The following is a 17,298-nucleotide window of genomic DNA, read 5'->3' on the forward strand; positions in this document are numbered from 1 at the left end:
ATCTCGCATTTAAGCAGTTTATTTGTCATTTCTCTAAATATAAATCTGATAATATTTCAAAATTCCCATTTTTCTTTACTGATTTTTTTCCTATAAAAATAGAGGCGTCGTGGAAAATGATAGAATGTTTGGAGACCTTGGAATACTTACTAACGATAACCATCTGTTCAACTCTGGCGGAATGATAGACGTCAGTAAAATAAATCGCTTACAGATTTTTTGAGAATTTTTTTGTTTTCAAGATATGTCTCTTTCATTTCTCAATACTTTTTTTTAAAAAAAGAAGAGAGAAAATCTTTGTATTCAATGCATCGAAATATTTCCAGAAATATTGAAAAGAAAGCATCCTTTTAAAATGGATTTCTTAACTGTCTAGTCGCTGACGGTTTATAATCTTTTTCGTTACTGTTTAGTTTAAGTAGTGTCTCTCTTTAAAGTAATCATAAAGGCTATTTTCAGACAAAGTCGCAGTCAGAGTTCGTGGGTGATAGATACCTGAGCCAAACACTTACGTTTCTATTTTCCGTGTTACACCAGCGTGAGACAACATGACGTTGGATTGGATGCGCACTAGCTCCATGAATAGGATGAATTTTTAAAGGAATTATGCTTTAAATGTGACAAAGTTCGATTCAGAGGCCAAAACTTGGATCACGATAGACTCTTCCTTTATAAAATCGAAAGTTGTCGTTTATTACAGCTGTTTATTTGAAAAGCTTTGAAATCATAACTTTTCAAATGGTACGGAACGGCTCAGACGCTATTTTTTTGATGCAAAAGAGTTGCGTCAAATTCCATTTGCGTTCTTGAATGTTAAATCTGCTAAAATATAGAAGCAATGGCGCATGTCAGTTGCATTTTTAAACAAAAACAATTCATTAAAAATAAATATTAAATTTCAAAAATAATTAACTAACAATCATGTCTTGTGACAATGCATCACAATTTTACAAATGATTCACAGTTCCTTCTATTTTGTTTACAATTCATTAGCGTTTTATTTGTCTGGCTGTTTTGAATACGTACAGGATGCATAGCTCTATGGAGAAGTTTCACATTTCACTCAAAATTTTGCCGTCATTTCTTCAAAAATTATATCCATTGATATTAAATTGGAGACAGCTCAACAGGCGAACTTCATCCAAATTAAATAAAAGATTACTTAATAGCACACTATCAAATAAAAAAAATATTTTGAATATTAAAGATTATTTTGTTTATAATTCAAGTCCGAAATACTTAAACTGGACATTTTTACTGAAAGGACTAAAAACCACATAGGCATGCGTTAAAATGAGGGCTGTTTTTAGCTTAAGAATATCTATCACACCTTAAGTTATGTAAAAAGTTGCAGCGTCGAACTTCATTTCACCATAATCGTTGTTGCTTGCTGAAAATGTCTAAGAAATTTTGAATGAAAACATCGTAAATGTTAGTTGCATTTCAGTATCAACATTATGCAAAGTAAATTTTTATTATTAAAACATAGTTATCTCAATTGAATAATTATACTGTTAAATAACTTTTGCAGCTATTAAAATTGTGTCTCTTATTTTGACTCGTATGACATGTTCCGTTTTTGGAGAGATCAGAAATTCATTTCATTCACTGCTTAGAAATGTTCTTCCGTTTTATAATGTGTTTACATTTGTTTAAGTTTTTGAATACTTCATAGAATGTAGAATGTAATGTTTTATACAAGGCTATATTTCATATATGTTTAACCATATAATTTTTTTCTGTCCTTCGCAAGCAGTAGCTAATCGAACCTTGTATAAATTTTGGCCAATTCATTTGTGGATGAAATATTCAAAGGTGTCATAGTGAAATGCATACTTTTTTCACAGTATTCATATAGTTTATCAATTATTGTTTCATAAATGTGAATTTTTCGTCTACTTGCAAATTAATTTTTTTAATTACATATATCTCAAAAATAACTTAAATATCATTATTAGTGAAAAAATGCTGCACAAGGCAATGCTATAAAATATGCCTGCCTTTCTAAATTCATATTTTGTACGAGAAATAAACATTTTGCAAAATAAATATAGGCGAGAATAAAAATATCAAAGACAACAAAAAGTAATTTTTTAATGTCCTTGATATGTTTTTATATTTAATTCATAGAATTTTAGGATCAAATTTTGTAATATTACTTTGAATTGCCTCTATCGCATTTTTTTTTTTGCGATTTCTTTAAAAAATAACTGTTACATAAAGTGGTATATTTAATAACATGCTAATCAAAAGATTTTTTGTGGGTCAATTTTCAAAACTATTACCTACTTTTGAATTCATGAAATGGCATTAATAATAAAATAATTGATCTCGACCTATGAACATTTGAACAGAATTTTATAAATTGTAATTGTAAGTTGATTCAATGTGATGGTTTAAAAAACTTTTTAATCACGGGAATCTATTATTTACAAAGAGTTCTATAACAGCTTTTGAGCTTTTGATAATATCAATTTTTACGATGCCAGTCCTGTGCTAGCTATTTATTTATCCTTAATCCTTTATATAAGTACATTCGTAAATGATAAACACATTTGCAACTTCTTTTAGGCAGTTGTGCAAGTGGAATATATAATTAATGCAGCAATTGTTTAGCGAGTATGAACAGCACCTTTAATCTCGCAAAATATTTTCGTCTTCTCACATTTCACTGTAAAAAAATGGCATGCCTATTTTATTCCTATGATATTCCTTTAACCCTTGTTCTTATGACCCAAGGTGTGACAGACGTAGTCATAAACGGGCTATACTTATCGTCGTGGGAAGGCAAAGATCCGCTGTCGTACTCGGAGACATATGTCCGTCCGATTTTTTCGTAAAATGCTGGGAAATGAAAGGACATTAAAAGCAAGCGAGTGGGAATATATGGGAAGGACGTCACTGGTTGTTGTAGGAATGACCGCAGGTTTTAAGGGAAGACTCTTCCAGCATATAAAGAACTTAGAAAATAATTTTATGAAAAACGCACAGGTAATCTATATCTCTTTACCCTCTGACAACCTACCGCACCAAAGACATCGGAAATGTCGTAGAAAGGTAGTAGTTTCTAAACAAGATCGGAACTTGACTATAAAAATGTCTACGTGTACTCTAAATAAGTGTAATGTAATAAACGCACGACTTCGGGGATCAAGTGCATTCACTCTGATATGGCGTTGTATTTAGGGAGAGATTATATGGGCTCAATTATCGTTGTCGTCATATATAAACAGTTCAAAATTAGGAAGAATGCTCCAAACAGCTATCTTTTTATTTCAAAATTTGAATTGGAGTAACCTAAGTTAACTATCTTCTCTGTAATGTATAAATGGCGTATGAATAAAAATATATCAGTCTTGATATCAGCTTGAAAATCACCTTAAAGGGGAAAAAAATACAAGAATAATATTTCACATTCTAGAGTCAAATGAAGCTTAAATGATGTTAATGACAAAAATAGTCTGCCTTGGACGCTTACAATCCACTTTCCTTCTCTACTGAGTGCGAGCTCTTTTTATCCCTCAGAAATAATTCGTGTGTCATTTAATTTACTAGCATTTGAATGAATTCTTTAAAAACATTAGAATAACTGTTGAATTAAGTTAGTCATCAAGAAGAAATATACCATTTGAACACTTGTAAACTCATACATTCCAATGAGGTTTCATATAACATTACACAGCACAAATACACAGTGAAAAAAACGTTTTATATTGTATAAGGGGTAGCTTATTTCAATAAGAATTGCAATCTGACCTTTTATTTGTATTACGTTTTTTACAACTTTTTCGCACTTTTGTATAAATATGGATTTATAATTATTAAAAACAATTCATTGTTAAAACAAACTAGATTCCTCAAAATAAATCTAGTTTTGGAAAAATTAGAACTGTTCATAGGAACATAAATTTTGGCAGTTCATCGTATTCTAAAATTTTTAATTCAATCTGTGGTGAGACCTGTAGCAATAGTTTTGTGGTAATTTTGGAATCTAATCGGTTCTTATGCAGGTGTAAAAAGTACTGACGTTCTTTGCAAAGCATAGTTTCATGTGCGTGGAAGGATTGCATTGTAAAATGATTCGATTCCCCTGTAAAAAAAAAAAAAAAAAAAAAACTAAAATGTTAAAAGCATCATTTCATGTCCACACGATATCGGTCGAGCATGTCACCACCAAATTGATTTTATAAATCATTGCTCACTTTCAAGAAAGAAAAAAAAAATTGTTGTCTTCCAACGAAGTATTAGATTTTATGCCGTTGAAATTTCATATGCTTTGGTGTGAGACTGCGACGTCATTATAATACATTTAAATCTCCAAAACGATAAATGTTTATTTTTATGCTCCCTTGGTATCAGCCGAGTACGCCCAACATGATTTCCTTTTATAAACCATTCTCTGTTTCGAAGAGGAAAAAGATTGTGGGGTCACAATAAAGTACAAGACAGCATGCATTTGCCACGCGCAGTTTAATTTTCTTCTTGCTCATAGTTAATACTTTAATTGTGCTTATGCCTTCATTTCAGTTTCCTGCATTCTCCGGGTTTCTTTTGAATTGTGTGACTCCGGAGATATACATTTAATTTTACTGAATGCTGTTTTATAGGGCTCCACTTTTGTACTGTTAGGCACCGCTCTTGTGTAAATGTTATGTAATTAGTATAAACACTTCGCTCAACTTAATAATAAATGTGCTCCCTAAACAAAAATAATGAAATAAAAATCTTACTCTAAGCAAGTTACATTACCTATTTAAAATGTGTTTTTATGTGATATTTCGATGAAAGAAGATTGTTTTGATCGAAATCAATTTCGTCCATTGAAACGAAACTTAAGACTTAGGTTGTAATACTTAAGTGTTGTCTAATAAATGAAAGTGAATATATAAAATTAAAATTAAAATAATTACTAAATTTGATAAAAACTAATATTGCAGCATTTTTTTTTCTTACTTCCTCCTTTACAAAATAATCAAATCAATCGTCAAAAAAATAAAAAATAAAAATCGATATAGAGATTTTGGTGAATTTAAACATATAAGCCTTTCTTGAATCCGAAGAAATCCCTTTTGCATTGACGTATCTCTGTTAACAACATAACTCAAACACTAGACGCGTCAGAAAAAGGAAACTTAAGTTTAAATCTTGACTATAAAACTGTAGATATATGTCATATTTTGGACAGAATTTGCCAAAGGGAAGTTTGTCTACCTGTCAATTCAAAAACATAAAGATTTAAAAGAAGGAAATTTAGAAAGTTTTTCACTTAACATTGTAGATATATATTAAATTTCGAAGCATATACCTCAATGACTCAGTTCGTTGTCGATCTACCTATTCATAGATATGTAAACGCGATATCAAATATTTCATACTTTAGATTTGCTCTGTTGTTTCGATATATATCCTGAATCAAGTTTTGGATACAGTTTGTTGATTATGAAAAGCCCAAAATTTATAGAAAGAACGAGCCACATCCTGTAAGCTCAGAAGTTTCGAGTGATTCGGCAAAGGCCAACATTACGCAAATCTGATTCGCAGAGATGAGCTTCGCACTGATTCTGACAGAAGAAAGGAATACAATGATGACGTGCATTCCTTTTTTAAGATTCAAATATGTTTATTTTATATTTCTTTAGAGGCAGTGTAAAAGTGCGTGAAATATCTCGGCATTAAGTCTGAAATATTAACCCGCGAGCAATCGCACCCATTTTCGAACACGAGAACTCGCGCCGGGTATCTCATACCCTAATTCATTTCTGCTATTTAAATATTAATTAATACTGTTTATAAGCAAACCTTAGGTAGTTAAATATTACAAAACAATGCATTTAAGAATTTAAGTGAATTTAATAATAATTACTTACATGTTTAGAGACAATGTTTACAAATTACATACTGATGCTCTACACCGAGACTCCTTTCACATTTTTGGCACATAAACCTTGATTTTCTGTCTTTATTACATGGACAAAATGCACATCGTTTATAGTTTCCTTTGAGCTTTTTTGCAGGCGGTTCACTATTAGTAAATCCCAATTCCTTAGAAGTGCTTGGATTTGTTATTATTCCTTGAGGCTTACGGTTTCTATGTTGTTCTGAAAGAGCGAGTCCCAGTGTTTTCAGAAGCGACATTTTTTGAATAAGGTGTATTACCTGGAAGCTTGCTAATTATGTTCCTTGAAGGCTTCCTAACATTTTGCCGATATTTTGTCTTTTCCCATTTTGTTACTTTATCTTTACCTATATAACAATCTGTTGTTGACAGTGAACATTCATCTTCTATTTCTGTCTAAATTTCAGTGGAAGAATCGTGATCGCTGCAGTATTCTTCATCCTCAGAGGCAACACTATCGTCAGATAACGGTTCATCGTCACTAGAAAGTTTCTATAAGATGTCGTAACTATTCACTTTCTTCCTCGTAATTCATATAGCGCGTCATACTGCACTAAACTAAGAGACAGAAATGGAAACGTTTGACGAACACGAGGACTCGCATGGGTATGACATGCCCTCAACCCCTCTTTCTCAAAATCTATTTTTAGAACAGAACTGGTTTTTTCCCTAATGAAAGAATGTGGCCTTGGATGCAGCTACATGAAATTCTGGCCTAATCCGAAAAACAGGAAGCAACAAAAACACTGAATGAAAATGGATCGGGCATGTCATACCCGGTGCGAGTGCTCGCGGGTTAAACATCTACAGTCCTTTCCGAATTTCGATTCGAATATGAAGAAATTCGAATTACAGGATAGCTTTCAGAAATTCAATGGAAAAAGACGAAAGAATTATATATCTTAATATATATAAATTACGTGTCACGTTGTTTGTCCGCGATGGACTCCTGAACTACTACGAACGATTTTAATCAAATTTGCACACCGTGTGCAGTTTGATCTAACTTAAAAGATAGGATAGCCCTTTTTTGAATTTTTAATTAGAATTTTAATTATTAATTAAAAACTAACTTTCCCTCCAAAAAAATCTTTTCATTTTTCCCATCGCCAAATGAGTACGGCTTCAGTTTTTTTTCCCAACAGTCATGAAGCTAGGCTTAAGATTTTTCGGCTGATTATTTGAAACGATTCTATTTATTTTCTTAATGTTTGATGCATTTAAAATTAAACATTGTTAATTAATCGATCTTTCAGATTCATTCTTAAGTACTTTTGAATTAAAATAAAACCGAATAAAGGCAATTAAAAATTTCTAATCTGCATAGCGTTACCCCAACTGGCGTAGAAAAACTCACGCATTTGCGTTACGTTTCGAATCCGAATGTTCGAATTATTTATGATCCTATCCGAAAACGTTTCTCAGGAATAAGATATCATTTTACACAATTATTTTTTAATGCATACAATAAATTTGATACTTTGCAAAGGATAAAGTATCACGATCTTATGTCTGAATTTTCTATTACTGTGCTCGGTGGCAATTCTCAGAAATAAGATATTTTATTTGAAAATGATTCATTACAAACGTTTTAACGGATCACTGATTAATATAACATACTAAAATTCTGCTTTTTTTTTAATTATAAATAAGTTTGGAAAAATACTTGGAGGTGCACACGGATAATTATTACTTTTCGTTTTGAATGAATTCCGATTCTTTATCTGACTGTTTACTAAGAAAAATGTTGAACGGCAATAACATTTGTTACCTTCATTGAATTTTCAATTAAATGATTTTATTTCTTTTGTTAAGGATATCGTAAAAAAGGTAAGTGAACGAGCCAATAATAAGTTCCTCTAATCGGATAATAAAAAAATATTAACTCATTTGTATGCTAAATGAAATTTAATCTTTTTTTTATTCAAATTATTGAAGATATGATAATAAAAAATGGTTACAATAATAGTTTCAGTTTTTCATTTCTTTACTAATAAACTGCAGGTACGTATCAAGTTATGTCAGCTATCATCAACTCAGCTATCATTCACTTCAGCTACAATGCTTATCATTATTTAATAAATGTTTCTGAAACTGATTTCATTTTGTAAATGAATTTTGAATTATTGCAACAGACAAATGTATCAATGACGGAATAAATCTCATGGCAACTTCATGTGTGGAATATATAACTTTTTTTTAAAAAAAAATCTTTCCTTTAAGCTGAGGAGGCCAGAATCTGTATCACTGAAGTTAGAGGATATATTATGCATCATAAAGGGTTTATACTAAGAAGGAAGGTATTAAGAAGGAACAAATTATTTGTTCATTATTTGATAGTCACAATTATCTGTTAGCTCCAAGCGATTCTAACAGATGGCGATATCTGTTGACTGTATTGAGTAAGTATTCTAACAGATGGCGCTGTGTTAAAAGTACCAAAGTTTCACATAAGCTACAATTTAATGGCATAACCACCACGTGTTGCTGAGGCTAAAGTATAAGTTAAATTTATTTCGTAGTAAACGCAATACAATGAAATTCAATTGTTCTTACTTTTTCAATTTTTGGTATTAGCATAGCCGACCACGTGTTATTTAGACTGAAGTATAAATTGAATTCATATTATAGTAAAAGTAATACAGTGGAATTCTTCTTGCTTTTTAATTATTAGTGCTTCATTGTTCAACAATCTTTAATTAAAATGCATGTTTAAAACAATCATTCTTATGGCGAAGTGTTGAAACACTTCGATTGGCCATAAACATGCGCGTACAATTGCAAAATGATCCATCAGCACAAATATTTTCTGAACAATTACTAGATATTGGGAACGGTAAAATAGAACTGCAACCAAATACGCAATGCATTAAACTGCCAGATAATTTCTGCACTGTTCTTCAGGGAAAAAATGAATTGATTCAGAATATTTTTCCGGATATACAGAGTAATTACTTGAATCATAACTGGCTCAGTGATCGGGCTATTTTGGCAGCCAAAAATGTTGATGTTGACGAAATTAACTTCCAAATACAAAAGTTGTTACCAGGCGATCTGATGTCTTTTAAATCAATCGATACTGTTGTTGATGAAAATGATAGTGTAAATTTTCCAATTGAATTTTTAAATTCACTAGATATACCTAGAATGCCTCCACATAACCTTCGATTAAAGATTGGTTCACCTATTATTCTCCTGCGTAATTTGAATCCACCACGATTATGCAACGGTACGCGTTTGGTCATCAAAAAGATCACCGGAAATATACTTGAAGCTAGCATTTTAACTGAAAAGTTTAAGGGAGAAGTGGTCCTGTTGCCACGTATTCCGATGACACCATCAGAATCTACGATACCCTTCAAAAGGTTACAGTTTCCAATTCGTTTAGCTTTTGCCATGTCTATAAATAAATCTCAAGGCCAAATAATGTCCATTTGTGATTTAGATTTGGAAAATCCATGTTTTTCTCATGGGCCACTATATGTTGCATGTTCACGTGTAGGCAAACCGTCAAATCTATTTGTGTTAGCTAAAGACAGGTTAACCAAAAATATTGTGCATCGATTAGTGCTAAATTAAATTGAAATTAAAAGTATTTATAATTCAAAATAATAAACATTATTGTCAAAGATTTAAAACTATCTGCCCTACCTACCTCATTTATAAGTTTAAGTGTTACGTGTTTTTTACTAACAACTTTGTAATGTACTCATTTGTTACAAACTTGAATACAAAATATAAAGAAATTAAATTTTTTTTGTATTGATTTTTGCTCAATATCAACGGTACTAGAAAATCAATCATGGAGTTAGTTCCCCATGTTTTTTTACAAATGGCATCTGTGTAAAAAAGCATGGTGGTCCCCATGACCGTGTTCTCCTACTGTTTCCCTTGAATAGTTTACTACTATGTAATATAACAAAAACCTTAGCCACAGCAACGAGTGGCCGGGTCTGCTAGTATATATATATACAACCCCAAATAAAATTATGAAGGTCCATTAGTTAATTTACGTTAAAAGTTCAAATTATTTACAAAATTAGGAAAATGATTAGATTTCTATATTTACAGTGCACACAATGTAACATTTTAACTGCTGTTAAACTCCATTTCTGGCATTGCCGTGACATGCTTATTCAACAGCATTTCATTCGATATTTCTCTTTAATCTACAGAGCAAGAATTATAAAAAATTAAATCTATTTTCGTCAGCCTATTTTGAAAATGAAATCGTCTCGCAAAATGCAGAATAAAAGTGAAAGAACTTGACTGGTATATATTTATGGACAATTTTCTCATTTCGGGGATAAGAAAATGCAATAATAAATATTATGGGTAAATAATTCCTTTTAGTCTGTTCACTATGTATGTAACAATTATTAAATGACATAAGGTCATTAAATCGAAACTATTAGTAAATGTAATAGTGTAGCACCAGAACTGTAATGCGTCGCCGAATGGGATGACAGATCTCTGCCTTAAGCTAACATTCTGGCAACCCCTGACACCTGAAACAGAGTATTTCCGGAGTTTTTCTCCAGTCTGTGTGCGGTTCCCTTGCTTGCATATGAGGAACGCATGTTTACTTAAAGAATGTAATTATGATAAATTAGTTAGTTAAAATTTCTTTTAAATTGTTAACTTGACTAATACTTATAAATTGGCTCCCTGTACACGGGACCATGCAGCTTGTGAATTGCACACACGGCTCAGTTTTGTTTTAGGTAAAAAGACGGTCGTCTGTACCTTTACGGAAAGGAGTCAGCCTGAATCTTGAAATATTTATCAACCTGATCAATTTGAAAATATGCTGCATCGCATGGAATGTACAATACTAGATACATCCAGTATCTCTCAGAAAAGTTTATTAGTTTTTTCGATAAGTTCATTAGTTTGTTTTCTGTATATTTGTGTATTCTCTTAACGGGAAATGGATCGATAGTGTTGTGAATTTATGCTTTGATTATTTTATGTTATTTATGCTTTGATTATTTTATGTTATTTATGCTTTGATTATTTTATATTATTTATGCTTCGATTATTTTATGTTTTATGTTATGTTTCAAGTTCACAAATTGTTATTTTGTGAAAAATACTGATTTTGAATGAATCAAAAGTTTCAAAAATTTTGTACGTATGCAATGCAATTACTTTCGTTTCTGACATTGGTATGTTCATGTGTTCTCTTAACAGGGAATGAATAAGTAGAGTTTTGAATTTATGCTTTGATTATTTTAAGTACATATATTGTTATTTTACGAAAAAAAAAAAAAAACTGATTTGGAATGAAGCAAGTGTTTATTTATTTATTTTACTTTTTTTTTTTTTGTATTTTATATGCAATGTAATTGCTTTCGTTTCTAACATTCCAAGATGATGGATGTTCCGATGTGGCCACTAGAAATTTTGTAACTTCCTGTTTAATTTGAGGATTAAACTGTTGCCACTATAAATGTTGTAACTTTTCTGTTTACAAACAGAAATTGGAATTTTGAGATTCAGCTACACTTTAATGTGGTTTATGTTCATGAATCTCGGCAAGTATAATTAAATTGTTAATATTAAGTTTAAATTTTATCAACAATTAATTGTATTTGAAAATAAATTCGGAAAATTTATGAAATGTTTTTGAGATAAATTATGATTACTGTATGCCTATGGTAAAAGAATAATTTGATGCGATTGATGGTATTGAGTTATATCTAATTGATAGTCTGAATGAGATTGATTATTATGTAATTAAATTTATTGACTCTAAATAAGATTTATTTTATAAATTTCGAATAGCTAGTGAAATCTACTTGAATTGAATTTTGATTACTATTTTTTAGTTGTAGAAAATAGTGAATGGTTAATATAAAGTGAGTTGTTAAAGGCATATTTAGCTTTATCTACTCTGAAAACTTAAATAAAGGAAAGAAATTGGTGATATGTGTTGGGATAAAATTAGGATTGCTACTAAATATTGTTGTTGAAAATATGTTTCATTATGTGTAACTAAATGAGTAGGATTATGACGATGTAATTAATTTGAATTTAGTTTAATTGATTTGTGTGTGCCAATTTAATGACCAATTCTGTCATTGTATAAACTAGTAGTAAACATTTATTCAAGTCAAAAGGTTCATTTTCAGGTGTTAGCAATTTGAAATATTTAATTGATAAATTTATTTGCAAAATTTAAAATATATATAAGGAACTCTTAAAAAAACATTTTGAGAACATTTGTGAAAGACTCACGTATTATACCGAACTGCAACATGGCTTTTCTAGCCAGAACAACACGTGAAGACCTGATCACATTGGCTACAGAGTTTGGTGAGACTCTGGGCAACGAAGAGACGAAGGTTACTTTGAAGGATGTCATTTTGAAATCTGTTAACTTTGAGGACGAATATGTTAAAGAACTTCTTCTCGTCATTGCAAAGGAGCGAAAGGCATGGGTCGAAGAAAAAAAAGTAAGACCAAGGGCCGAAACAGAAGAAAGGGAGAGATCGAAACGACTTGTGTTGGAATTTGAGGAAAGGAAACGTAAGGATGAGATGGAGTTCGAGTTGCAGAAGTTAAGATTGCAGCACAATACAAGTCTATCACAGGCGAGTACAGCGTCAAGTTCAGAACCGTTGGTTTCAAGACCCAAGTGGGATCTACAAGCCCTGATCCATCGATTCGATCCTAGCAACAACGACATCAGTCTCTATCTCATTCTCTTTGAGCGACAGGTTCAACGTGCAGAAGTACCGAAGGAGTTTTGGGCATCCCACCTCATCGGTTTGTTACCAAGTGATATTGCACAACTGTTAGCCCGGGAAACCGAAGAAGTTGCTCAGGACTTCGACCACATAAAAAGGCTTTTGCTTAAGCTGTACAAGATGACACTAGGGAAGTTGCGACACTTTTTCAGCAAACATTGGGCTATTATTATTATATTATTGGGTTATTCACTTGCGATTATTCTGAATTTAACGGACTTCGAATCGACTCGTTTCGTATTTATGCGGCAAGACACTGAACGCTATCAACTAAACCTCGCCGGGAATTTTTCCCGATGGTTCTAACGCTTAGGTATCAGGAGGTTTTGTTTTTATTGTTACGAATATGGCTCTGTATTAAATGTTTTACATTTAATTCGTCACTTCAACTTCAGACGTAATATCTTTTCGTATTCTATCTGCAATTCATAGAATTCATAGCACGATTTCAGATTAAAAGATGCCTTCCTATTTCACTAACGCTCTTACATTTCAATTAGTATGTTAAAAGTAGGATTCATTACATATTAATGATAATCTTTTCTAGTTTTTTTCATAACTCATATTTTATAGCTTTTTAATAATTTCTTTTATATATTTAAAATTAGTCCAGAAAAAAAGATTCAAAGATGCAGCATATTTTATATTAATTTATTATCAAGATAATAAGCCTTATAAAAAAGTAATTGTGTTTGTCACACACTCTCTACTTTTCACGCATTCGTATGAAATTTAATATACGTATTGTATCAATAAATTAATAATAATAATTGACAAATCAACCACATGCAATATTAATTATTTGAATGATCTTTCATTTAAAAAAAATCAATCGAGCAAAATCCATGCCTCATAAAATTGTTATGCTCCCTGAAAAAACAGCCCTGCATGAGAAGAAAAAGTGTGAAATTCTTAGAGTAATCAAAATTTAAATCCAAAAGAGAAATCGCCTTCTCAATCTGAATTGCCTCTAATCGTGCATCAGACGGTGGAAAAGAAGTTAAATTAATTGTGATTATTCTCGGCAGCAAAGGCACGTCTTCCAATAAAACGAGATAATCGCAGCTTCATCTCGAGACTCTGATACTCGCTTTCAGGCAGCAGTCACAGTTTAGATCCGTAGCAACCTTTGAAGACACAAACAGCTCAGTAATAATTATCAGAGTAATTGTCTATCTACTCTTGACGTGATTAATTGTGGTGAATGTCCGAATGAACTTTCAAACTGTCTGTTATCTGGTAATTTAACATATTTTAGGACTGTCTTTTTGCAGTTGAAGTATTGCTCTTGACCTTGAAAGGGATTTACAGTGACAAATTATGGGTGCGGGACAAGAACGGACGGGTGATTATATAGTATTGGATTAATAAAATGCGTGTCATTAATGGGTTTTAAAAAAGATTTTAGTGTGGAGAGATGGGAACATGCAAAAGGAACAGATTCATTTGTTTCGAAGTTCATTTACAAATTAAAAATTGTGTGAGTTCATTCTTGATAGTTTTAAAACTGCAATGGGAATATCACTCTGAGTTTCAATTTACAAAAATTGGTTTGATTACTGCAATAAAATTTGATTTTTTCTTACTGTCCATTTGCACTTAAATGTGAAATAAATTTGATTCAGGCTATAGATTTGAGAATCCTGACATCCGAACAGGAGGTTGCAGTTAATTCTCAAATGGTCCAGTTATATATATTGCAGCACTAATGGGGCAAGTCTTTTTCAACATGTGCAACGGCGGAGTGTGTGAATAGAGGAGAGGAATCTTTGTTTCAAAATCATTTCTAGATTTGAACTATTCTGACATTTATGCTATGCCATCAAATAAAAAAGATATGCCAAATCATATAAAGTACCTGGTAAACGAATTACTTCAGATCTGAGAAATATGAATCAGGAAATAAATTATCATTCTAATTAATTGGGAAGAAATGCCAAAAAAGAAAAAAATGTTCATAAACTTTCGTGCTCTCGAGCATTGAAGTTTATTCCGTCCACATTATTCAAAAAGCTTTTTTTCTTTAATATTCAAAGTATTAAGTTATCAGAAACCACAGATGCGAAACTACTTACTTTAAGTTGGAATTCTTATAATTCGTTTTCTCTTAACAAGCATTTAGATACTGAGCTGATAAACAAAATTTCCTGCGCACATGGACTAGTTCGGATACTGTACCATTAAGTAATTAATATACTTCCGCTGCTTAATTACTTTGTTGATAATTTCAAAAGAAAATCATATTCTTCTACTTTCCATGTTTAATAATTTGGTTTAATGCCAACGTTCGAGAGGAAAGAGACGATCGCAGATGTTACCTACCAATGGCAAAAAGAGAAATCTATCTGTGTTTCATTTGCTTGAATTCCCATTTTAAGAAAATATTTTCTGCTTTTTATGTCGTAGTCATTAGGAAACGGAACGTAGAGAATTTTTAATTGACAGAGTGTATTTTTTTACAAAATTCCTAAGAAGTTTATGATATTATTTCATAGAGGCACAAACTGCGTAATAGTTTCGGTGCAATATAAAAAAAATAGTTACATCAGTAGCTTTTTACATATTTTACTTATCGGAATGGGTTTTGTTTTAATAGTCTTTTATAATGCCTCAATTATTGATTCATACAATCCATGAGAATAATTCATTCAATTAATTCTAAGCAAGCGATAAAACGATTATCCTAGCTCAAATGAGGCCTGATAACTTGAAACAATACTTTTTAGCGCCATAGAAGATAGAAGTAGGAGAAAGGCAAGAAAATGCATTGTTTAAATGTTAGCATTATTTTTCATTTCAATTAGTTCATTCAAAGGAATAATTTTTTCACTAAATATTTTTACTGAATATCTTTCTTCTGCAAGTACAATTTGAAGCAAGGAAATTATTTTCTTAATAAAACATTGCCTTAATGGAAATTAAAATTAATTTGCAGAGGAAATAGGAATAACTACTATAGTGCAAATGCATATAAAATCGTCTCAAAATCAGGAACACGTAAACGTTCGAGATACAGTAGATTTTAGGAATATGAATTTTTATTATTAATGGAATGGGATCAGAACTTTTATTATGTAAAAAGAATACGCACGGAATCAAGTCAAATATAATAAATATAAATCAATATAAATAGAAAACATGTGCTTGTTAAGTTCCAAAATGACTCAAAATATTCATTTTTTTGCAGATTATGTGGTGGAGAGCTGCTACGATGTTCAATTTTTCTAGTCTCAATTTTCAAGTTTTTGGATTATGGTTTAGCTCGTAAGTATTCGCATTATTTCAAAATAAGATTATATTTCTTTTGGTTTTAGTTTTTTTGTTCTAATTGAGCTAATTATAGTTCTCTAAATTATCTAAGTAGATAAAATATTTCTTTTAAATTAGCACAGAGTTTTGCCTAATTGTAAGTACAGAATTCGAAACTAATGATGGAAATTTCAATAATTGGCTGTTGTCATGATCATAATCTGTTCAGACTAGAAGTTATAATAGCATAAACACCTTCATTTGGCCTTTACACACATACTGTAGTATCACAAATCACAACAAAAAATATTTTTTTCTGAAATTGATGCTTTAGGGAGCTAGTTATTTAAGGTCTACATTTGTGGACCTGAGGTCGAAATGCTCTCATCTTCAATGCAGTATTAATAACTATTTTAATTATTATTAATAAAGATTTACAAAACTAATTTAATTAAAAAAAATTACTGATTTTTGAAAACATACATTCATTTTTTATATAAATTTAGAATGCTGTTTTTCCAAGTAATTCTTCATTACTACTCCCATATACATATTGCATTTTATGCTATTATTTTAGCCCTTGATCATCCAAGTTCTTCAAAAAAAAAAAAAAAGGATTGGAAGCTTTTTTGTCTTCCTCAAGTTGCTTTGCTCCATCTAGTCATCACATTTGGCACATGCTCTATTCCTAACAGTCGCATTTCTTTCTTTCGTTGGTTCACAAAGCTCTGTGCTTCATTAGCACATTCCTCATGCACTCAAATTTCCTTTTTCGCTTCCTTGTTTCTACCGCCATTTAAGAGACCAAAGGCAACTGTAGTTCATTAGTCCAATATGCTTCCTCCTATCCTTTTTTTAAAATTTGTAGTCGAGTGCAGTTTGATCTCCGTTAAGGATCGATTTATCGCATCACCTCTTCATCACTCTGTGATAATGAATGGTGATAGTCACGAGGCCATTCACAATCACTCTCATCAAAGGGCTATGATGAATCCAATTGAAATACCCCACAGGAACATTCTGACTGGATTGATTTTTTTTCATCATCAGAAAAATAATATAATAAATAAAACACTCCCACTCCCGCTCGTTGATGAAAAAGAAAAATTCAAGTTAAAAATATATATATATATATATATATATATATATATATATATATATATATATATATATATATATATATATATATATATATATATGGCGATAGGCTTTCATTCAGTTAAAGACAACTAGGAAAGTAGGAACAATTTATTTAGGCAGAAGTTAAATGACTGCTGCTTATTTATACAGATGGGATTTCAGAGGGTTGTAGTAACAATGATGATATGAAGGGTGAAAAACAGACTCAACAATACTAAAATAAACAACAATTAAAGTGACAAACGAAGGTGAAAGGGATTG

The 17,298-nt window shown here is 31.2% G+C and overlaps 1 protein-coding gene across 2 annotated transcripts in view; it reads left to right on the plus strand.

Annotated features, from left to right (window-relative positions):
- Window positions 1–17,298, plus strand: part of LOC129962701 (collagen alpha-3(IX) chain-like) — a 167,479-nt gene that overhangs the window by 13,267 nt on the left and 136,914 nt on the right. For both annotated transcript variants that reach the window (XM_056076633.1, XM_056076634.1), the window contains exon 2: window positions 15,836–15,912. In XM_056076633.1, coding sequence (XP_055932608.1) covers window positions 15,836–15,912 — 77 coding nt within the window. The remainder of the gene's footprint in view (window positions 1–15,835; window positions 15,913–17,298) is intronic.

The sequence above is a fragment of the Argiope bruennichi genome, chromosome 3, assembly GCF_947563725.1.
Source record: "Argiope bruennichi chromosome 3, qqArgBrue1.1, whole genome shotgun sequence".
NCBI lineage: Eukaryota > Metazoa > Arthropoda > Arachnida > Araneae > Araneidae > Argiope > Argiope bruennichi.